This window comes from Dasypus novemcinctus, chromosome 9, assembly GCF_030445035.2.
Source record: "Dasypus novemcinctus isolate mDasNov1 chromosome 9, mDasNov1.1.hap2, whole genome shotgun sequence".
Lineage (NCBI taxonomy): Eukaryota > Metazoa > Chordata > Mammalia > Cingulata > Dasypodidae > Dasypus > Dasypus novemcinctus.
Window position 1 is genome coordinate 84,424,722 of NC_080681.1, and position 24,005 is coordinate 84,448,726.

Below are 24,005 nucleotides of genomic sequence, written 5' to 3' on the forward strand. Positions count from 1 at the left end.
ATCACATCCTTTTGGGGGAGCAGCTAAAAGACTCTGGTAAGGAGGATGTTCATTACAGTGGGAAGAGAAAGTAAGCCACCCTTGCCCTCCACAAGAGTGAAGATCTTGCTAAGGTGTGGCAATTTTGTGACGTTTCTTATTTTTCCCAAGTCCCTTTGCTTCCTCATATTTAGCCTGATGAACCCAATGTGCATCAGAATTTAAATTTGGCAGATGAGGAAACTGGCTCAAAAAAGGGAAGTCCTTTTTTGCCCAAGGTCCCTGGGCAAGTTAGCGACAGATTGGAACACAGGCTCATAACTAGTTCCTTTCCACCAGTATGTTGTCTCTGAAAGTAGGTTTGCAGGACTTGACAAGTGGAAGAAGAACTGGAACTGAAAAAACTGATCAGCACTAAGTACTCTTTGCCAGGCTGTGTCTTTATCACCTACTGGACAAGCCCTTGGGTACAGGGGTGTAGATCTGTCCACCACCAGACACATGGGGCCAGAAGAACTGAGTTATGGGAAGTATATAGAAAAAGGAAACCTTTGTAGCTGATTATTTTGTTTATTTGCTTGCTTTTAATTACTTGAAGGAGGAGAATAAGATTCATTTCTCAAGAGTATAAGCCTAAGGAATTTATAACTGGGTTGTCACCTTAGCTTCCCTTTTGCTGGAAGAAAAGAAAGCATACTTTTTGATGATTGTATCATACTCCTAGATCTGGAAGGGCCCTGGGAGAGTAGAAGTGATACATGTCAGTGGTACATGTCTCAGTGTGCAATGACCATTTTCTTTGGGATAGAAATCATTCATACGTCCATCCCTTCATTCAGCAAACATATATACACTGTTCTTGGTTCTTCAAACACTACAGAAAGGCCATTTAGGCAGAAGTTAGTCTGCACCAACTCTGATTTAAAAGTTAGTACAAATCCTTATAAGTAACGTACGTGTAGCTAGCTGTTGGTCTGAGAGCCATGAATCTTGAACCTATAGACAATTCATCCTCCAGTTTGGCATGTTGATAACTATCTGGGATTATTTTTTTAAATCTAAACAAGATCTGGAAATGGGCAGAGTAGATCCAAAGAAGAAATAGAGCATCAGAAAGCACCACTTTCCCCCAACTCTCTTCAGTTTTTTTCTTTTTATTTCTTTTTAATTATTTATTTTTATTATTGATTCTGTAAAAATATTACATTAAAAAAATATATATGAGGACCCATTCAACCCCACCACCCCCACAACCACCACTCCCCACCCCCAGCAACACTCATTCCCATCATCATGACACATCCACTGCATTTGGTAAGTACATCTCTGGGCACCTCTGCACCTCATGGTCAGTGGTCCACATCATGGCCCATACTCTCCCCCATTCCATCCAGTGGGCCCTGTGAGGATTTACAATGTCCGGTGATTGCCCCTGAAGCACCATCCAGGGCAGCTCCAAGTCCCAAAGACGCCTCCACATCTCGTCTCTTCCTGCCATTCCCCATACCCATTAGCCACCATGTCCACTTTTCCCACTCCAATGCCACCTTTTCTCTGTGGACATTGGATTGGTTGTGTCCATTGCACCTCTATGTCAAGAGGAGGCTCAGATTCCACATGGATACTGGATGCAATCCTCCCGCTTTCAGTTGTAGGCACTCTAGGCTCCATGGTGTGGTGGTTGTCCTTCTTCAACTTCATCTTAACTGAGTGAGATGAGTCCAATAAATCAGATTGTAGGTGCTGGAGTCTATTGAGGCTCAGGGCCTGGCTATCACATTGTCAGTCCAGAGATTCAGATCCCCTAAATATATCTTAAACCCCAACACCAACTACAACTCCAGCACAGTAGCATGAAAGTCTTATGAAGAGTTCCCATCTGAGTCCAGATTCATCACGCACAAACACCAGCTCCAAAGAAGGGCCATCTGACATGGCAGTTAACCCCATCTGCCATGACCGTAGCACCCATGGATCTCTTTAGCCCTCAAAGGAACCAATACCTGGGGGTTGTATCTACTTTATCTGTCTCTTAGACTCTGCTTAGTTGTGCATAAGGGCATCTTCAGTTTTTTTCTTGAAAAGAGAAAGGGGGGGAAATGACCAGAATTTGAGGTTGGTGAGATCACATTTTAAATTCCAATCAGCTAGTTAATTTTTAAATTGGAACCACTGTCTTGGCTGTAGACCTGAGTAGAAGGACCAGGAGGGGTTTGGGAATTCATTTATCCAGAAGAATTTTCATGTTTGTCTTGAAACCCCATCTGACTTGACTTGGTGGCTCTGAGAATTGCTTGCAGTGACTTCATCTTGAAGAGCTCATCTTTTGACATCTCCTGGATGTAAATACCATTGTGCTGTGGCACCAAGCATGAGGAGAAGGCCCCTCAAGGAGGAGGCAGAGGTGGCTCTGTCTGTGCAATTATCCATGAGTAACTGATTCCACTCTGACACCAAGGGCATGGTGTCAGAGGTAGTTTCTGAGCCACTTTATGACTTTCAGTGAGGTGCATGCTACTTTACGGAGTATCTACACAGACCAATCCAGAGGTGTCTTTAAATGTACCCCTTCTTATACTCAGGAAGTGTCAAAGCCACCTGCTGTGAGAACTTGCATTTTTTTCTAGCACATGGTGGCCTACACCACAATTTTGGTGTTTGTCAGACTCTAGCATATGGCCCTCTTCTCACCAAATTCTGATTCTAGTTTAAAGAAAAAGAAAAACCTTTATTGACTGTCTCACTATTTATCTGTGCATTATCTCTGAGACACTATGGATAGATATTGCTATGATTATTTCCATTTCATGTTTGAGGATACCAAGGCTCAGAGACATTGATTGGGTACTTGTCTGCAGCTGTACGGCTAATAAATAGCAATGCCAGAATTGGAATACAGGTCTACCAGAGCCAGGCTCGTTCGTAAAGTAGCTGATATTCCCATCAGCTATACAACATGGCTTAGAAAGAGTGAAAGGAAATGGAGAAACTGTTCATGAAGCTTACTGCTCAAGGCAGCTTTTTGAGCCAGAAAATGGTTTTAGTTTCTGAGCTTTTAAGCCCACTGTGTTATTCCTTGTCCTCCAGTACCAGCTTCCCTTCCACACAGCACACACAACTGGCCCGCCATTGTGTTGTCATTTTCTGAGGAAAGCTTATCCAAGGAGCCAAATGGAAGTTCCACATAGCTCAGGACTTGGCTCACCTTTGAGCTGTGGTCTCTCCTTACTCACTCTCATTTATTTATCAAGCGGATTATGAAAGTGAGAGTTACCCATTTGGAGAGCTCACCATTGTTTAACTGCAATCCAGTCTGCTACTAGAGGTCACAGTGTTGAATTTTGTAGTTTTCAGAGGACCAAAAACTGGTTTCTCTAGGCTTAGGATCTTAAATACTATGTCATTCTATCCAGGTGCCTGTGCTATGTTTTTGTTATTTGGGTGTGTAATTCCCTTTGTTGTCAAGTGTCCCTTTACTACTGCCTATGTTCCAGGTCCAATGCTATAAAATGTGGATGCACCAGTGACCAACACACCAAGATCCTGGGATAGAAATGATCCTGGGATAGCATGGCCCAGGGGAGAGAAGAATTAACTTTTTAGCCATTGCCATGTAGCATCATTGTGGGAAACAGTAAAGAAGAAATGGGCAACATTCTCAGGGAGTTTATAGTCTAGGACACTTGACATAAGTGCTAAATAGAAACCAGATACTGGAGGAGCACAGAAAAGGGGGCAATTCTAGGTGATTTTTGTGACTTTCTTTTCCAGCTCCACTGCTGCTGCCCAAATTCAGGCCTGCGTCAGCTCTTACTCATCTAAACCAGTGCAGAAGCCTCTTAATTGATCACCCTGTCTCTAAGCTATTTTCCAAATTGCTGTAGATTATCCTCTAAAATAGTCTTAGTCAATTCACTGCTCTCCTTAGAACCTTCGATAGCTCCCTGTTGCCTACTGAATGAAGCTTCAGCTTCTTAGCCTGGCATTCAGCATTCATAGCCCTCCTCAGACCAGCCCCAGCCGCACCTACCCATCTTGTCTTCCCTAGACCTGCAATATTTTGTGCCATTCTGTGAACACAAGGAGTGCTGGAAGCACCCTGCCTCAGACATTCTGGCTGGCCTTTAGGCCCCAAGTGGCACTCTCTCTCCCCTTTGGAACTCTAATTTCACTCTGCTTATTCCTTTAGCTTTTTATGCCTTGGTTGGGTTAGTCATGAATATGCCTGTCTTCCTTCCAGAAGGTGAGCTCCTCCAGGATGGGGGCCTGTCTTACAGCATCCACAGTGCCCAGCACCTAGTCCACTAATGAACTTTGGAAAGACAGGTGCATTTTTATCTTTGGGAAGAGGAAGAAGGGGGGACAGGAGCCTTTGTAGCAGCAGCTTGTTTTTCAGAACAGAAACCTGCAGTGGGATTTTAAGGTTTCATTCAACTTTGTTCATCTGGAAAAAGTCAACATTCTTTATCACTCCCTTGACTAGAAGAAATCCCACATTTGAGGAAAATAACTTCTAAAGCTATGTTCTTCTTGCTTTGGTAATTTTAGTTCATTCAGGGCTCAGGTCCCAGCTTGGCATTGTCGGTCCAAATAGATCACTTGCTCCATAAATGCTTTGGAACTTCTACAAAGTTAGCAAAGCAGGGGACTAGTCGATTTCATATGCAAAGATTGTTGCATGTCATCAGCAGGAGACTGCCAACAAAAGGATTTATTTTTTAAAAAAAGCAAGTGAAAACTTTTAATTTAGGTTTTGACATGTTCTGCTGATATACGTTGGAGCAAAGATTGGAACTTGCCTGCTGTCATCTGTTGCAGATTCTACTGGAATGTTAACCATTGAAGTTTCTATCTGATGTGATTTCTTGTGTTCCAGAAGCACACATTTGTTACAGCTAAATAGAATGTTATAGAGTAGTTCGGAGTTCTGGTTCACAGACTGAAAGCAAAATTTGTTCCAGGAAAGCTGAGATCTTGCTTTTTTGTGTGGTCTTTTTTATTTAAGAACATAATAATTTGTATTTTAAAATACATACCAGAAAATTGGGATTCAATTAAGGCCTTTGACTCCAAGATGAATGCTCCTTCCACTGTGCCCATCTGCATTTCTTACAGGCCCATTAAGAGAGAGAAGATATGTATAATCTTCATTTTTAAATGTTTACCGGAAAAACATATATAACCTAAAGAGGTTTTCTTTGCTTCATTTAAGTTCTGCAAGTATTAAGTTGTACCACATGGTCAGCCTTATACTAGAAAGAAATGCAGAAAGAGAAATAGGCATGTTTTTTGCCTTCAGGTTCCAATTTACCAAGTATTTTTTAAGTGCCCAGCCGGTTCTAGGTTCAGTGTTAGGAGTTTTCACATACTCTATACCTTCTGAGATAAGACCTTTTGTTTTATTGGGGAGAAGAGAGCTATTCAAATATTTATTTAGTGAGTGCTGTCTATGTGCCAGGCATTGGGGTGGCTTCCCATGTAGAGGGTAGATGAGGCTTTGGGAGAAGTGAGTCAGTCAGGTTAAAAATTGAGACCTAAACAAAGGTGGTGGTGGTGATGGATCTGAGATGTATTAAGGCAGGAGAATCCATGGGACTCAGTAACTGGCTGGTTGTGGTGATGATGCGGAAGGGTCTCTGGACTCCCCTCCCTCGAAGGAGACCCCTGGAGGGGTAGCTGGAAGGGAAGGTGATCATTTGAGTTAGTTTGAGTTGATAGATTCTTTGAGACGTGCAAGTTGTTGGGCATGTGGTTCCAAGGCTCAGGAGAGTGTCCAGGCTGAAGACCCCAATTTGGAAGTCATTAGCCATGGGAGGAGTGAGATCATGGTGGGAGAAGGCACAGAGTGAGAGAAGTGTACAAGAATAGAACTCTTTAGAACACCAGCATTTAGGGGCAGAGCTGAAGAGGAAGAGCTAGAAGGGTGACTGGGAAGGGGCAGTCAGAGAGATGGACAGAGATTTTCCAGTGATGATCAAGAGAAATGGGTGTCCTAGAAACTAAATGAGGAGATAGGTATTTAGATCCCAGATCTAGGGTTTTAGTTTTGTTTTGTTTTAACTACACAATGACTACCTTTTCCTCTTTGGTAAGGCATAAGAGTACAGCTGAGTATATCAGCAGGAGAAGAGAAGATTTACAGGAGATGATATTTTAATAGTTTTTAATACCTGAGTTTTGCCCCATGGAAGAAGGATCAGCTTTGTTTTTTGGGGTCCAGAGAGCAGAGCTAGGTCCAGAGCATGGAATTTATAGGGATTAGGTGAGAACAATTTAATTACAGAGCTGACAAACAATGGAAAGACCTTCCAGCATAATAATGAGCTCCCTGGTCACTAGAGATGACAAGCTGAACACAATTACTCTAGAATGGAATCCTGCACCGTGGAAAGTTTGGTTAGATGAACTCAAGGTCACTTTTTTAAGTACCCCAGAGGAGGTGTTAGAGAGCAGAAAAAAAATGGGCTTTGGAGTGAGACAGTCTGGGTTCTCATTGTGACTCTGCTACTTATATGCTGTGTGACCAAGCGGAAATTACTTTACTTCTCTTAATTCCAGGTGCCTCATCTGTAACATAGGGGTGTAAAAGTGTCTGGCACAAAGTAAATACTCTTATTAAATGATAGGCAGCTGTTGGGGACTATGATGGGCTCATATTTGCTGAGAGCACAGTTTGCTTGGTAGTAGGTAAAGAGGACTGATATAGAGGAACAAGGACATGTAAGGATCAGACAAGTTTAAAATTTAACCTGTGTATTTTAAATCCTCCTGGGGACTTGGCCTTAACATGAAAGATTTACTATCTGTCCCCCACCACCCCCCACCCCCAGCTATGTTTGCCCCTCTGTGACCTTACTGGAGTCATTTCTTACCCTCGCAACAGCCTAGTGAAGTACATGAGGGCAACTAGACAACCCAGCAGAGTGAGGTTCGTAGGTTTGTCTGTGCTCAGTCCCCATGCCAGGCCCAGTGAGATGGTGGGAGTCAGGAAAGGAGACCTTCTGAAACCTGGTTAGCATTTCTCCCTTTTTGGGTGGACTTAGTAGGGCATTTCTTCAGATATGCCCACCTGGAAGAATCTTCCAGCAAGCACATCTACTCTTATCCTCTACCACACAACTGAGGAAAGAGACCTGGCAGTCCCAGTCCCAGAGGTCATACAACTGGAAGGACCTGATGAGGTTTTCTAGTCTATGCCATATGTTTTAGAGAAAAGAAAAACAAGGTCTAGAGAGAAGAATTGACTGGTCACCCAGCGAATTAGTGACAGAGCAAGGATTTGAACCAATATCTCCTGATTTCTTTCTGTAACAGTGCAGCAGTGCACTCTTCTTTTTCTTGTCTTAACTGGATACAATCCGTGAAACTTGAGAATTTTCATCTGCCTGGGTTTTTATAAAAACAAACAACATGGGCCAGAGAATGCAATGTGCATGTTTCTTTGGGTGCACATCTATTTTTAATACAGACCTAAGATTTTACAGGGTTTCGGTGCAGATGAAAAACTTGTATATAGATGTTAGACTTGTATATAGATATTAGAAGGAAAAAAAAACAACCTTGGTAAAAATTCATGCTTAGCCTTTCAAAATTTCATCTTAGCTAACAAAACTACACCAAATTAAACTTGCTGACATTGGATTATTTTAAATAGCCAGCCTGATTATATGTAAAATAGGGGTCAAGATGGCACTTATCCCATTTTAACTTTATATATACAAATTCTTCAGGGGTTTCTTCACTTTGAAAGACAGATTTGGGTTTCCTTTCCATCTGTTTGTTTTCTAGAACACCATTTGCTTATTCCATGCCTTTCTTTTTTTCTTTTTTCTTTTCCTCAGTGGTAGGTTTAATGGGATGTTTCTCCCAGTCAGATTATTAACAAATGCCAAGTTCTTCTATATTTTTGAAGAGCAGTTTTTATCATATTTTAACAAGAATCTTCTTTGTGTCTTTGAATAGGAACTCTATTTTGGGATTATTTAGAGCCCACAGGTCTTGATAATCTGTGTTGTAATTTAAGTGTTTGGCATCAAATCATATTTGTATATTGCTTAGTTCGATTTGGGAATTTATTACAGCATACTACTCCTAGGGGGTGAGCAAGAACTTGGTAGAAAGGCAGGTACATCAGAAGTTATATCAAGATGTTCATCTTTTTAGTTCAGTCTACCACTGGTGTTCAGTCAAAAAAGTTAAGACAAGTTGGTAATTTTTTTCTTGTTCCTATTGATAATTAGGTGAGAAGAACAGGGCCTGAGTGTCAAACAGACCTGATATGAAATTCTGGCTCTCCTGCTTAATAGCTTCATGGTTTAGATCTACCTTGCTTCTGTGAACCACAGTTTCTACTTGAATGGAATTATTGTGGAGATTAAATACAATGATGTTTGTAAAGAATTTGGCACAGGGACTGGCACATAGTAGGTGTTTATTCACTATTTGTTGAATGGATGAATATAATTAGCTGACAAAGTAACTGGAGAGGAGGAGGAGATTGTTGATACCCAAATCCTTAATGTTTTTTTCACTTAAGCTGGAGACAAATGAGTCAGGAAGTCAGGATCAGTGAAGATTGTTTCTTCAGAGGCTACACATGTATTTCTGTTTACACTAAACTGTGATTATTTGACCTTAAGCTCAAAGCAATTGCAAAGGTTGACTAGAGAGCTTTCTGCATCCTTCCTAAACAAGGGCTCCTTTCACCTGTGATTTCCTGGCATTCAAAGCCAGAATCATATTCCAAAGCCACATGGAAATGCCACATGAGTATTTGCTGTCTTAGATGATCCACACCACTGTTCACCTTCATTAATGTACCAGGCAAGAGTTATAGCTTCTTGTCACCCTATTTTTGGTCTCTTCCTCCCACTTCATCCATCGTGCTTGCCACTGCCACATTAATCTTTCTAAAACATCTCTTTCATCATGTCTCAATCTGTGTCATATAACTGCAGTAGTGTTCATTGTCATGGGATAAAAGCCAAGCACATAACCCACAGGCTAGCCTAACAGCCACTATTTAATACTGCGCATCTATGACTGTGCTTGGTGCTTTACATGCATTATCTCTTTGGAAAACAGTTTATTACCCTCACTTTACATATAATGAAACTGGGACTTAGGTTAAGTGGCTTGCCCAAGTTAGTTATGCAGCAGAGCCAGAATTTCAAATCAGTCCCACATCAGACTCAGAAGGCTAGGCTGTTTTTATTAGATCTTGTGGCCTCCTTCCCTCAACCATTTCTTTGATTTCTTACTTTTTTATAACGACACTGAGTGTTCAGTAACTTTCCGTGGATGAGATATGGATGTGAGGCATTATCTTCAACTCAGGATTAGGTTTAGGAAGCCCTGGAGACCAGAGGTCTGCCCCATGTGAGCCAGCACACCTTGGGAAGTTAAACCTTGCATACAGGTTGGGATTCTTGGCATATAGTGGGTTGGAAAAGCCCAAAAGACAAGGATCACTTAGTTCAGTGCTTGATGTAGAACCAAGGCTCAGCTGATGTTCACGGACTTCAGAAAAAGATTAGTGGAGGTCTCAGGCCCTCCTTAGTTATCTTCTAGGGAGCATGGGTCAAGGAGAAGACTGGTGATCATTAGGGTGGTGATCATTAGGGTGAAGCCAGCAAGTGGTTAGTTCTCAGGAGCCTCCAGAGCCCCCTGGACAAGTGTTGAGGCAGCCATGATCCAGGTCAGGAGGTCTGTGATTCAAGGTACTAAGCATTGTACTATCATTCAGTATTTATTCTGGTTCTCCCATGTTCCTGGCATGTGTTTAGAGAATGGGCTTGGGAGGCAAGAAAATCTAGATTAAATCCTGGCTTTACCCCTTCCCAGGTGGTTTTCTTTAAGCAGAAGAAAAAGTTTGTCTAATAATGTCTACTTACAGGTTTGTTGCAAGTTGTAGTAATATGTGAGGAGCCTTAAATGGTATCTGATATGTAGTAGACATTTCATAAGTGGTACCCTCTTTTTTTTAATTGAAATGTGAATCACATAACATGAAATTCACCATTTTATAATTCAGTGGTTTTAGTATGTTCAAAGTGTTGTGCATTTTTCACCACTAACCAATTCCAGAACTTTTTCACTACCCACAAAGAAACCCCATACCCATTAGCAGTCATTCCCAATTTCCCCTCTTCCCAGCCCCTGACAACCAATAATCTCTATGGATTTGCTTATTCTGGACTTTTCATATAAATAGAATCATACAGTATGTGGCCTTTTGTGTCTGACTTCTTCACATATCATAATGCTTCAAATTTTATCCATATTGTAGTATGTCAGTACTTCATTCTTTCTATGGATGAATATTATTTCATTATATGGATATACCACATTTTGTTTAGTCCGTCCGTTGATGGACATTTGAGTGGTTTCTACTTTTTGGCTATTATAAATAATGCTGTTGTGAGCATTCCTGCACAAAGTTTTTGAGTGGGCATATGTTTTCATTTCTCTTTGGTATATGCCTAGGAGTGAAATTGCTGGATTATATGGTAACTCTATATTTAACTTTTTGAGGAACCACCAAACTGCTTTCTGCAGCAGCTGCACCATTTTTACGTTCCCACCAGCAATATATGAGGGTGCCAATTTCTCCACATCTTCAAGTGTGAAGTTCCACTTCATTGTGGTTTTGGTTTGTATTTCTTATTGAGTAATGATGCTGAGCATCTTTTCATGGGTTTATTGTAATAGCCTGTTTTTTATTATTCTGTCAATAAAAATTTTTGTTTGGTATTTCCCTAATGCATTGTCAGGCCTGTGATATGGACCCTACCCTGAGGTTGCTTACAGTCCAGTAGGAAAGATAAGCCACTGAGAAGATAATTGCAGCATAGTAAGATAATAGACTAAAAAGTAGGTATGTGCAAGATATAAGAGGAATTTTGAAGAAGAATGAGGAGGTGAATGGAAGCTCTCTTTTGTTTGACAAGCAGACAAGGAGAAATAGCCATTCCAGTTGGGTGGAAGAACATGGAGCCTTGGGTATAGTTAGTGGAAGTGAGGCACTCCCAAGTGTCACCCTCCCCTAGCCAGGCACCTCAAGAAGCAAGCCTGCAGCAGGCCAACAGGCAAGGTGTGCTGACTGCCACCCACTGTGTATTTGTCTGTGTTGTTTTCAAGGCACATTTCATGAGTTGATTTGATCTCCACTTGAGGTAGATGTTAGATCTCCCCCTCTACGACAGGAGAGAAATGACAATGATATAGTCTGATTTTTACACCTACTAAGTGACAGAACAGGACTTAGAAACCAGGTTGTCTGACTCCTAATTCTTTCCACACCTGCGTGCTGAACCTCAGGTCTTAACTTGGCTTTCAAGGCCCTTTATTCTCTAGCCCCAAAGCGTCTAATTTCTACCTTACTCCTGCCCATAGTGAATCATCTTTTATAACTATTCCAATCTAAATTTTCCCCCAAACTTCTTCCTTTGGCTTCTATACTTTTCCCTTCTTGGATGGTCCAGATTCACGCCATCCTTGATAGATATCTTTTTATGAGTACTGACTGTCCAAGTGCCATTCACTCTCTTCAAGTTCCTAACACACTTTATCAATAATCTTGACACCAACCTGGCAATGTGAGTAGGAATTATTTATATCAAGTCACAGATGTGGAAACAGACTCAGAGAGGTAAAGTAACTTATGCAGAATAACCCAGCAAGTAAGTAGTCTAACTCAAATGCTGCCTCTCTCAAAACCCTTCCATGGGTATACTGACAGTGATCTCCCTTGCCTCTGAAATCCTATAGCAGCTAGTTAAGCTTATTTCAGATTCAGTATTTGAGATCTTTAGGTTATTTTTTGTAGGTTTTAATCTTGTGCCCCCAACTAGTCTAGATGCTCATTTGTCTTTGTCTTCGTTTTCTGTGACAGCTGTAACAAAGCACCACAAACCTGGGGGTGGGGGTGAGGGGAACGGTGCTTTAAACAACAGAAATTCAATTCATTGTCTCTAACTTCTGGAGGCTGGAAGTCCGAATCAGGGTTCCGGGAGGGTCCTGCTTCCTCTGAGCTCTGTAGAATCCTGACATTGGCTTCCTGGCAATCTATGATATTCCTTGGCTTGTGGCATATCTCAATCTCTGTTTCCATCACATGACTGTCTTTTCTGTCTCCAAATTTCTTCTCCTTATTAGGATGCCATTCATACTGGAATAGTGCCACCCTAATCCAGTTTGACCTCATCTTAACTAATAACATCATCAAAGAGCCTATTTCCACACAGGGTCACATTCAAAAGACTAGGGGTTAGGACCCAAACATATCTTTCGGGAGATACAATTCAGTCCATAACACTGTGTGTCCCAAGGGTCCAACTTAGGTCCCACAGAGTATAAATTCCCAGTATACACTAAACTGAGGCATGGATGGAAAGCTCTGGACCTGGGTTATGCGATTTAGGTTCACACACATACACACCATTCCAGAATAATTTCATTTGGAGCATTTTCCTTAGGTTTACTTTTTAGCAGCTTTTTGGCTTAGTAAGAATAACAATGATTTGTAGGCTAGAAGCTGCTGCTCTTTTAGAAAGACCAAAGACCCTATCCAATTGAATGCATTTTTACAGGCGCAAAAGAGAACGAGAACAGGCCATTCTTGTGAAAACAGAATCGGAGGATGTTCCCTTGGTCAGTAGGAAAGGCCATTTTCATCTCTGATCAGGAGGGGGTTGTTAACAAAGACCACCTCTTTCTTTCTTGGGCAGTCCCTTTACATTTCACACCCTGCTTAAGTCAGCTCTTTGTTTTTTAAATTGTGTGTTTATTCATCTTATGCTTAGGGAATAAAATGATTCAGAGCATGTTGTTAATACCAACTATAACAACCCATTCGAGTGCTGAGTGTGTGCCAGGCACTGTACAGTGAGATGTGTGAATTACTATTCTCATTCCCACAACTCCTATAATAGAAGGACACAAGGCTCAGAGAGGCTAAGGCCCTTGCCCATCCCTCAATCTGTTGTGGAATAGCTGGGTTCACACTTAGGTCTCTCAGATACCAGAGTTCCATCTCTGACCAGCTGGGGCTCCATTCCGAAGACCATTTGGGAAGATTTGGCATTTTGACTACATTCTGGAATGGTTATATGCTTATAAGCTTCCTTCCCAGTTTTTCTAACAAGTTGTGAGGAGAGAAGCTTAGCCTGGGGGAAGTGTAAGAGCATGTTTAACATACACGAACACACATCCACACATACTCACACATGCTTAAAACCTTCAGAGAATGGATTTAATCATTTGCCTGGCCATGTATCACATCCACTGTTGTGAACATGCTAGAAAATGCATTTAGGCTTTAACAGTGGGAACCTTTGAGGACTGTAACAAACCATAGTTCCCAAAATGTCAGTTCAAGCTCAGAAAAACAAAACCCCAAAGTATTTACACCAAGGGGACTAGTTGCAGAGCAGGTTCAAATTCCCACTTCTGGAGTTCTCCTATACATTTTTTACTTTAGAAGTCTCTAGTAAGAGAATGATCTGGAGAGTACAGTGTGAAATGCATGCAGGACAAAAAATATTCTCTTGTAGACTATCTAAAGTTGTACTTAAGGAATAAAAAAACGAGGGGAATTAATTTTCCTTTGTATTTGTGTAGGGCTTTACCGTTTGTAGAGCATCATTGCCATGTTTTATGACTAGATATAAGACCTGAGGGAGGTACCAGGGACCTCTTTTCCACTCCTGGGCCTTCCTCAGGTTCACACCTTGGGCAAGCCTCTTCCATCCTCTGGGTTTGAGTTTCCTCATCTGTAAAATAATGGGGTTGGACTTGTTGGTCACTTCAGCCTTTCAAACCTTGACAGTCTGTGATATGATGCCAGTAAAAAGGTAGTTAACGTTACTTGTTACTCTTCCTATGTCTGCCTACCTCATTCTCTCCTGTGTATGGCCTGTGGAGCAGTCCCTGTCCAGCTCAGGCCTTACCTTGGTAAGAACTATCATCCCTTTCATGCCTGTTGGTACCAAGCTAGTAGAAACCCACCAGTTTTTCCTGGAACGCACTTGGATTAGAAGGCTCTCAATTGTTGAGGGATTTATGTGCAAGTTGTTTAGACCAGATACCAATCTAAGGACCATTTTACTTCCACCAGTCTAGAATTCCATAAAAGGCCTTCCTTTAAGATGTGCTTAGAGAAACCCCCAAGCAAATTCAGGGGGCTGTCATTCCAACACATTGTATGACAGTGCTTTTAGAGAACTTACTTAATCCCAGAGGCTTGAACGCACTGCTGTTTATAAGATCCCTGCATGGAGGAGGGAACACGCCTTGGATTTATTTGCTTTTCCTTTTTAACTGGTCTGGCCTAAAACATTCTCTAGCATTTGAGGTATGGGTACTTTCAGCATTTTGACTCATAACGAACCTTGTTCTCTTGATATGCATTTTAGAAGACAAATCTGACCTTGAAAATAGTGTGATGCAGAAGAAAATTAAAATCCCCAAACTTTCTCTCAATCACATAGAAGAAGATGGGGAGCTTAAAGATTATGGGGAAGAAGATTTACAGCTTAGACACATCAAGGTAACAAAATCTTTCCTTTTTTGGAAGTATGTGGGAGCGTTTTTAGATTTCCTATAGCTAAAGAATTCCAGTGTGGCCTCCTCTCCCATATAGATGTCTCCTGATGTCACAGGCCATGGTTTTTGAGGGGGCTGGGGAGGCTTGGGACAGCTAGTGTACGTTTGTCTTGCTGACTGACTTTCCAGGTAGCCCTGACTCATGCTGTGCCACTAGGCACGATCCTGATTGCACAGTCTGTGCAGTGTCATCGCTGCTGGGGGTTTGGAACCATGCATTTCTCTCCTACTCACAGCTCTATAGAGGTCACTGCTGAGCTCCAGAAACACTGAGCAGCTGTTCTTGGGCAGTAGTTTAGAGTCAGTCACTATCAAATTGCCACAAACAGCTAAGGGTGTGGCTTTTTTGGGAAACAGGGTCATCTAGATACAGTAAAAGGGGTGGTGGGACCCTGGGTTGGAAGAAAACTTTTATATGAGGTTGCATTTCCTTTCTTTATACCCCAATTGGTGTCCCCCAACCTGCACGTCATAAACCTGCTGAAAATTTTGTTCAGCAAACCAAATTTGTTTTCTTTACAGTGGGAACCTCAAGGGAGAAAGATAGTGGGGGGAAAGGATGTCTTTGCATTGACCTTGGTCTGGTATTAGATACCAGGTCAAGGACATTCCAAAGTTAAAGTCCAGAAGATGCTATTGAGTTCTGTTCCTTGACATTCATTGCACCCCTGATATGGGCCTTGCCCTGTTGGCTCCTGAGGTCGTGGAGATTTGCCATATATGCTCCCTGCCCTTTGGTGGCTCACAGTGTAATGATGAAGACAGACATGTGAAATAATCATTATCATTTCAGTTGATAAGTTCATCTAGACTAGCAGCACCTTATCCAGGGAATGAAACTACATCGAATTTTGTCATGTACTTCAGTATTAAGGCCATAGGTTTGTTTATTTGCTTGCTTTTTTTTTTTTCCTTTAAATTTCCAGAAACTTAGTGAGAGGTTAAGACCTGATCTGGCACAGTTAAGTTGTCTGGAATCTTGTTTCCTCAGTTGTCTGCACCTCCCACAAGTCTCCCCAGTCTAGAGAGCTCCTAACCCTTCCAGCCCAGGATGAAGAATTAAGTTGGTTCTGTAACTCCTGCTGCCCCTCAGTGGAAGCTTTGTCCACTTGAGCTGGAATTTCCTCAGGCAGTTGAACCCCCAATCCCTGAGTAGTCCCAGATAATTCTCTTTTAAATGAACTGTCCTTTCTGTATTCCCTGTCTTGCTGAGCTTCAACTTGGTCAGAGTCCAAGAAGAGCCGGCAGATATGGGGGAAGGAGCCTTGCGCTGGAAGTCGGTTTCCAAATTCTGGTTCTGGCTGTCTTTAACTCACTGTGTGACCTTCAGTAGACTTTTTTTTCTCTCCTTTCTGGGCCTTAGTTTCCTTACCTGTAAAACAAGGAGGTTAAACTGAAAGAAAAAAAAAAGAAAAACTTTCTAAGATATCTTCTAATTCTAACATTCTTTGAACCTTTCAGCTGTGTAAATATTTATGCCATTTGCCAGCTCTGTATTAGGCAGTGAGGAAACAGAAAATAAGGCATGGTCCCCGCCCTAGAGTACAGTAGATTAGAGTTTTATTGTTATTGTTTTTTAATCATCCTTCCCAACTAAAGCAATCTTGAAGAAAAGGTTCATTGGTGGAATATTTTTTGTTTTTATTTTTTGCTTTTATGTTGTTGTTATTGATAAGATTGAGTGATGATTCCCCCTGGAATGGGTTGGCCTGGTCTAATTTCTCGCTGATTCTCCACAAATGTGTATTGAACATCCACTCTGAGCAAGTCACTGCGTCCTTATTGTGGAAGGATTAGAAGGCAGGGGAATTGGGAATAGTGGTCAATATGCATCCAAGTGGCAGAGTGGTGAATGGGGAAAGTACTGGCCTGGGAAACCCGAGCTGAGAATGACTGTGTGACTTTGGGCATACCCCTCCCCCACTCTGGCCCTCCATTTCCCGATTTGTAAAATAAAGGGCTTTGACTAAATATTTGCACAGGTTTCTCAAAGCACTGACATTCTGTGGTTCTGTGATTCTAGGATTGTCTGGGGAAATATTGAGCTGCAGTCCAAGAAAGTACCAGCTGCCCTTGCCTGAACTGATTCTCGTTGTCCTACACAGAGACCTGAGGGGCGGAAGCCGAGTGAAGGGACGCATAAGAGCATCGAGGCAGTGGTGGCCCGGCTGGAGAAGCAGAACGGCCTGAGCCTGGGCCATAACACGTGTCCGGAAGAGGTGTTCGTGGAGGCCTCGCAGGGCATGGGGGACATGGACAGTCTGGAAGATGCAGTCGTGCCCCGGGCTCTGTATGAGGAGCTGCTGCGCAACTACCAGCAGCAGCAGGAAGAGATGCGCCACCTCCAGCAGGAGCTGGAGCGGACTCGGAGGCAGCTGGTACAGCAGGCCAAGAAGCTCAAGGAGTACGGGGCACTCGTGTCGGAAATGAAGGAGCTCCGTGACCTCAACCGGAGGCTCCAGGACGTGCTGCTTCTGCGACTTGGCAGCGGTGAGTGCTCCGGCAGGCCACCTACCACCCCACATGGGCAGCTCCTCTTCCAGGAAGGCCATGGGGAAGAGTGGTCCAAGTGCCCTGAGGTTAAGGAGGGGTGAGACTCAGCTCGGCAGTTGCCCTGAGGAAGAGACTCTTGCCTCCCACTGTGAATCTGATAGGAGCTTATGTATGCAGCAACCTCAATTATTTAGAACACAGTGGTAAATGGAGCTCAGAGGCTAAGAACTGAGAATATATTTGCCATAGCTCATTTATGCGTATGTTCAGCAAGGGGCAATGCCAGGGATTGTAGAGAACCTCTCCAAGGAGGTCTGAGGATAGTAAAGAGAACTAGAAGTCCGAAAAAAGTTTATTACTTTAAGTCAGAAAGTAATAAATGCACAGAGAGATGCCAATAAAATGAGATGAGGGTTCAGTTTATTTGCAGCTGAGGGCATGAAGGAGGACTTCAGGACAGAGGTGGGCTTGAACTGGACCTTGAAGGGTGAGCAAAGTTTCAAGGTGAAGAGGAGGCCAAGGTCCACGGTTACAGAAGTAGGAGAAGACCTCTGGAGCATGCTAAGATCCTGCAAATGTAGTCTGGGGACAGGTGATTGAAGATCTTAGAAACAAGTGTCAGGACTTGTTTTGGTAGGAATGGGACACATTAAAACCTTTTGAGCAAGGAGGCCCATGACTTTAGGAAGTTTACTATGAAGATATAGAAAACTCCTCTGTTTTGCTCATAGGATAACTTATAGGCCCTTTTTTTTTGCATACATTTTTAACATAAGAGGTTTTCAGATTTTCTCATCTAGAGTGGTTTAAAAGCAGGGATAGGGAAATCAGAAAGGCAGCAGCTTTGACAGCAGGGAGAAATGACAACTTAATAGAGAGATGCAGATAGAAAACTCTTAGAACATAAGAATTCTAAATGATAGGGGCCAGTCAAGACTTAGGAAATTAGTGTGACAAAAATTCTTAGCATCCATAGCTCTGAGGACCAATAATTAAAAACCCTGAGTCAGTCGACTTTCTTTTAAAAAGGAAGTGATATAGTATAGAAACACAGGTTCTGTCTCAAAGTTTAAATCAAATACAATTTTACACTCAAGAAAGAAATCTTCTAATATCTAGATAGCTTATTTATGTGTAATGCCTCATTCTTCTTCGGTGCTTAGGTTAATGTGGTAAACCCTACTTTATATTTGTAGTTTCCTCTTCCTAAAATGTGTCCCCCAAACACACCAATGGATCTATACACCTCAGGAGTCCTCAGAGAAGCCTTTCATAGCCCTTGTCATAGGAAGGTTGAGACTTAACCAAAAGTCCTAGGAAAGGCAGAGTTCAGTCTCAAACCATTATTTGATTGTAGGCTGGTGATTTTCCTGCTTTCCTAACTCTGCCTTTGCTTAGGCCACTCTCCTAGAGCATAGGCTATAGATGCTTACAGAGTCGCTTAAGGTCACGTGTGGTTTGAAGCTTAAAAAAATGTTTATTAAAATACTTTATTAAAACAAAATCTAAAAGAGAAACTCCCCAAATTTGTGAAAGCTGTGTTGATCTTGTGGTAGGGAATTTTCAGAGAGAAAAAATATTCCTAATCTTTAAATCAATATTTAATTTCTTTAATTTTATTTTTAAAGAAGCTTTAGATTACATAAATGTTACACCAAAAATATAGGGGATTCCCATATACCTCACCCCCCTCCCTCCCACACTTTTCCCCATTAACAGCATCTTTCATTAGTGTGGTACATTTATTACAATTGATGAACACTAAATGAATGATTTTTAAAATTTTCATTGAAGTCTGTTTGCTATGCCTTTTGAAAAATTCCTGGGGGAAGGGGAAGACACACAACAACCAAAAACTCTCTGCACAGTTATCTAAACTCCCAGGGACACTAGCTGTTTTGCATGATTATGAGTGGTGGTAAAACTACAGAAACCACACCTCAACCTCTGGGGCAGTAAGATACTCTACATTTTGTATCAGTGTATGCCTCTTTTAGTTCTAAAACCCTGAGACAAACTTGACCCCAACCCTAATTTCAGTATCTTGATCTTTCCAGGCTCTTCAATCCCATAGTCCTAGAATGCCATGACAAGGGCCAGTGTCTAGCTCTTGCCTGACCCCAGTCACCATCTTCATCCAGCTGGATAGGTTGAACATAAATCAGCTGAAGTCACAAGTATGCATGAAGCACCCACCATGTGCAGTACCTTGTGATCTAGGAGCCACAGTCATCTCTGAGAATCACAACCACTATCCATGACCTTTGAAAGCTCAAAGTCCATTGATTAACACATGTTACTTGGAGAATTTTAATGTGCCAAGTTCTAAGACAAGTACACAAGAATATATTAAAAAGAGTCTCTACCCTCAAGGAGAGGCCCATATGTTTCCATGGAAGGAGTATAGGTTTTGGAATTAGGAAGGCCTGAGTTTAAATCCCACTTTCTCTCCTTCTGTGGCTGTAAGAGCCTTCTTTTTCTTTCTTTCTTTCTTTCTTTTCTTTTTGCTTCTTTCTCTCCTCCCTTTTCCTCCACAAGTATTTGCTGATCTCCTGTTGTGTGCCAAGCATTTTACCAAGTGGTGAGAGTTTAGTGTTCTTGAGATATAACAATTGCCCTCTGCCCTTGAGAAACTCAAAGTTTGATGAGGCAGAGAGTCATTGAAACAGTCAGTGACAGCACAGTACATAAATGCCACCACAGGGATAATAGCACAGGGGACTCTGGGACAGCAGAGGAGGACCACCCATAGAATTTGGGGTAATCAGGTAATCTGAAGGAAATGACTTCCAAGCTGAGGCCTAAAGGATAACTTTATTTTTTGTTATCCAGGCAGGAGTGATTGGGTAAGAAAAAGTAGGGAGAAATGTAGGCAGAGATTACCTCTCAGCATCTCAGTGTTCTCATCTGTAAAACAGAAATGAAAATATCTGCCTCATAGTCTTGTGTTACACAGCATGGTGCCTGGTATTGCATTGATACTCATACTGTTAGCTCCTTTTCTCCACTGTTTAGCAGAGGTGCTAAGACAGGATCCAACCTGGTTTTTAACTCTGGCTCTCCCAACCAGTAATTGTCCAAATGACCTTGGGCAGGTTAGTCACCGCTGTGCTTCTCAAGGTCTTCTTTTATAGAAGATAAAAGGGATTATATATGATTGGTCATTCAGTCAGTCAGCTAACATCAGAATGCGTTTTCAGCCTAGGAGACACGAAGAAGCATAAGACTTGGGGTACGTGGAGAAGGTGGTGATAGAGGTAAATATGTAAGCATATAATTGAAAATGCAATTCTGGGGAAGGCATTAGTGTTAGAAAATGGAAGTCTTGCCTATCGAGGCTGGGAAGGTACCCTTCTTCTCTAACAGCTCCTAATCTGTAAATATCACCAAGAAACCTGGAACAAGGTAGACAACAGCCAAAAAGATCACCAAAAAAGGGGAAACCCTTTTCTGATTCTTGGCTTCACATGCCCACTAAGGACCACATCCTGGCCTGGGGTTGATGTGTGGCCTGAACTGCACCATCCTCTGCCCCCAAGGTCGGGCCTGAGGCTTGCTTTTAGAGGTTTGCCCTTGAGCATTTTCATCTACCCAGGGGCCTTTGATAAGATTGGGTGTTGGATCATTCATACCATAACAGGCAAATCCAGAGACCAGGGAGGCCAGCAGGTCAGGAGATGCTCAGTTTAAAAGGAAAGCTCCCTTCCTGGAAGACCAGGAATTATTGCTGACTCCCACAGGCAGTGGTAGAGCCTGCAGGAGGCAGGTGTGAAGTGGTATCCCAGGAAGGATACCTCCTATCTTCATAAAAACAGAGCTTTCCTTTTCTATGATCTTAGCATGGGTGTCAAAATTAAATGAGGAAGCATATGTAAAGAATCTAGCCCTGTGACCAACATATTGTAAGTGTTCAATAAATGCTAGTCCCTTTTTCCTTTTCCTCCCTTTCCTGCCAAATCCTCCCTCACCAAGAAGTAAATGCTGAGGATGCAAAAAGCACGAAGACATTCTAATTTACAAGGTACAAATTTATTTGTGTGTATATTCATGTGTTTATTCATTTATTCTTTCCTTTATTCAACAAACATTTATTGAGGGCATGCTTTGTGCCAGACACTGTGCTGGTAGTTGGCAATATAGAAATGAACAAGACAGAATCCATTTCTTTAAAATTCACAAGCCACTGGGTTAGAGTTTGGCAGCCTCCAGAGACTTCAAAAGGGATGAGGGGAAGTAGAACAATAGAGTTCCAATAGGAGGGGGGACATCCTGTACGGGAATGGAGTAAACTTTTGTGTCTCTCTGTTTCTTCCCAGCTAGACTCCCTGTTTTCAGAGGGTAAAGGTTTCTAGGGCAAAGCCTTAGGTGTCCTCCTCCATTTTAAGCACAGCTTTAATTCAGTTTCTTGTGACTCCAATAACAGAAGTTCCAGTAATGCTCTAAAGGGCTCTGTGAGAAATATAAAGAGGAGTAGATGTAATATCTGCCTTCAAGATGCACAGTCTACTGAGGAGCACAGACATGTACACAGCATGACTCCAGGCAGAATAAAATAAGTGCTGTACTTGCTAGAGTTGGACATATGAGAGTTTTAGAATTTGAGTGTTGTTTGTCAGTATATGGGTGGAAATGATGAATTCTGACCAGAAGATGTATAAATGATAAGAATAGTAACAGTAGTTCACAAGTATGTGGCACTTCACAGGTTTCATAGCAACTTGACATTTTTATCTCATGGGGCTATTCCAATAGCCTTATTGTGAGACCAGGTAAGGATTATTATCTCTCTTTGAGAGAAGAGAATGCAAAAAGAGATAATGTCCCTGTTGGTCAGATCACAAACTGGGTGAAATTTTTAAAGGAGAAAGCTTTTGTGGGCTGTATATCTATCTTGGCTATTTAGAGCTAGGTTTCTAAACCTCTGCCCCCTCTGGGTTCAGGCCTTGTGTTCTGTCCAAGGTCCGTTAAAATACCAGCTTTGATCTTTAAAATCCTTTGCATCTGTGAGCTGGGTTCTTTACACCCAGGACTCTGATGGTGCCTTAGAAAAGGGAGCTACTGTCAGCCAAATGCTTCCTGCTTGCTTTCCCCTGTAGAGGAGGCAACCCGGGATTTGGCGACAGATATTATTTGGGTTTTAATTTCAGCTCTATAATTCATTACCTGTGTAACTTCAAGTAAATTATTTAACCCTTCTTAGCCTTGGTTTTCTCTTTGGTAAAAGGAAATCTTAATGCCCACCCTCATACAGGCCGTAGAGCCAGCTCATTGATTAAGAACCTGCATGGACCCTGAACTCAGAAATATTGAGGTTTTGAACCCTGGCTTTTCCACTTCCTAGTTTTGTTGCCCTGGGCAAGTTACTTAACCTCCTAGACCTTAGTTTCCTTTTCTGAAAAACACAGTTAATGATAATGCCAACCATTATGGTTCTTAGGATTAAATGAGCAAATGCATGTAAAGACCTTTGCCCTGGGACTGACACATAATAAGCGCTCAGTAGATCCTACAGTGATAATAATAGAATTGTTTGAGGATGTACATGAGATAATATGTGTGCAATGCTTGGCACATCATAGGCACTCATTGTCCTACACCAGAACACAGATGTGGTTGCCAGGTATGTTTTCCTCTTTTTTCAACCCCCAAGACTCCTGGAGATTGCTATTTCCCCTTCTAAGTGCTCAGAAATCATACTTGAATGGTCCATTTACAGCTATGCCTGCACTTGATTTCAGGTTCACTGGTCTACAGTTTGCACAATTACACCCCCCCACACACTTTTCCTATATGGAATTCTATCTTCCCATCTCTCGTCTTTCCCCTCCACTTTTGACCTTCTCAGTTCCTCAGACATCACTGGCAGTGACTCATACTCCTCTTTGCCTTGCTTCTACTCCTGGGACTGTTTATCTCAGAGCTCTGTTTCATCTCTGTAGGCACTCAGACTCAGTTCATACTCACCAATGAGCAGGAGTGCTCAAGAAAGTTGAACTTAGAATGAGGGCTGGGAAACGGACTTGGCCCAGTGGTTAGGGCGTCCATCTACCACATGGGAGGTCCGCGGTTCAAACCCCGGACCTCCTTGACCCGTGCGGAGCTGGCCCATGCGCAGTGCTGTTGTGCGCAAGGAGTGCGCCCGTAAGGAGAGCCGCCCAGCGCGAAAGAAGAGTGCTGCCTGCCCAGGAATGGCCACCCACACTTCCCATGCCACTGACGACAACAGAAGCGGACAAAGAAACAAGACGCAGCAAAGAGACACAGAGAACAGGCCCCCGGGGGGGGGGGGGGATTAAATAAATAAATAAATCTTTTTTTAAAAAAAGAATGAGGGCTGAAGAGGACGGGCAAGGGACAGACATTCTGTCAGGTCAGATTTTCATATCCCCACAGAGGCTCAGGAGGTCAAAATCTCCCCACCTCCTCAGCATTGGTGGTGGAGTGGTGCCAAAAACCCCTGTGTCTTGTGCTTCCTTACTTTTGATGTCAAGGAAAGGTTTAATAGTGAGAACTATAATAGTTTATCTTAGAAATATTGGTCATCTTCTAGTTTGAAGGACTTTTTACCCTGTTGACTGAGTCAGAAATAGTTATAGTTGGTCTCAGATTATTTTAGGAGCTGATTCAAGAGTGACTAGACAATCCAGGACTCTCCTTCCCCTTTCTCTCTTGAGTCTATTTTTCTGAGGGACAGTGAGGACAGGGCCAAGAGACAGCTCTGGGCTGTCCCTTTGCTAACAGTTTGCTCAGAAGTTGCTTGGCTTTTCCCCATGCTCAGAATATGAAAGTGCTTCTTCCCCATCAGAACAGGGTTTTGCCTAGGGGCAGTATAACTATGTGACAGGCTTGTTTTCAGGTGGATTTGCCAAACATATGAAACAGGTGGGAAAGATGGGAAAGGGTTCATTATAGACTGGGACTGGCCTGAT

General features: G+C 42.3%; 2 protein-coding genes across 2 annotated transcripts in view; both read left to right on the forward strand.

The window, feature by feature from the left end:
- AGBL4 (AGBL carboxypeptidase 4) overlaps positions 1–24,005 on the forward strand; it is a 1,887,457-nt gene that overhangs the window by 1,612,113 nt on the left and 251,339 nt on the right. The gene's annotated exons all lie outside the window — the stretch shown is intronic.
- The window catches only part of BEND5 (BEN domain containing 5), a 51,754-nt gene that overhangs the window by 1,366 nt on the left and 26,383 nt on the right, over positions 1–24,005 (forward strand). The window contains exons 2-3 of the mRNA XM_058303615.2: positions 14,394–14,527; positions 16,689–17,073. Coding sequence (XP_058159598.1) covers positions 14,394–14,527; positions 16,689–17,073 — 519 coding nt within the window. The remainder of the gene's footprint in view (positions 1–14,393; positions 14,528–16,688; positions 17,074–24,005) is intronic.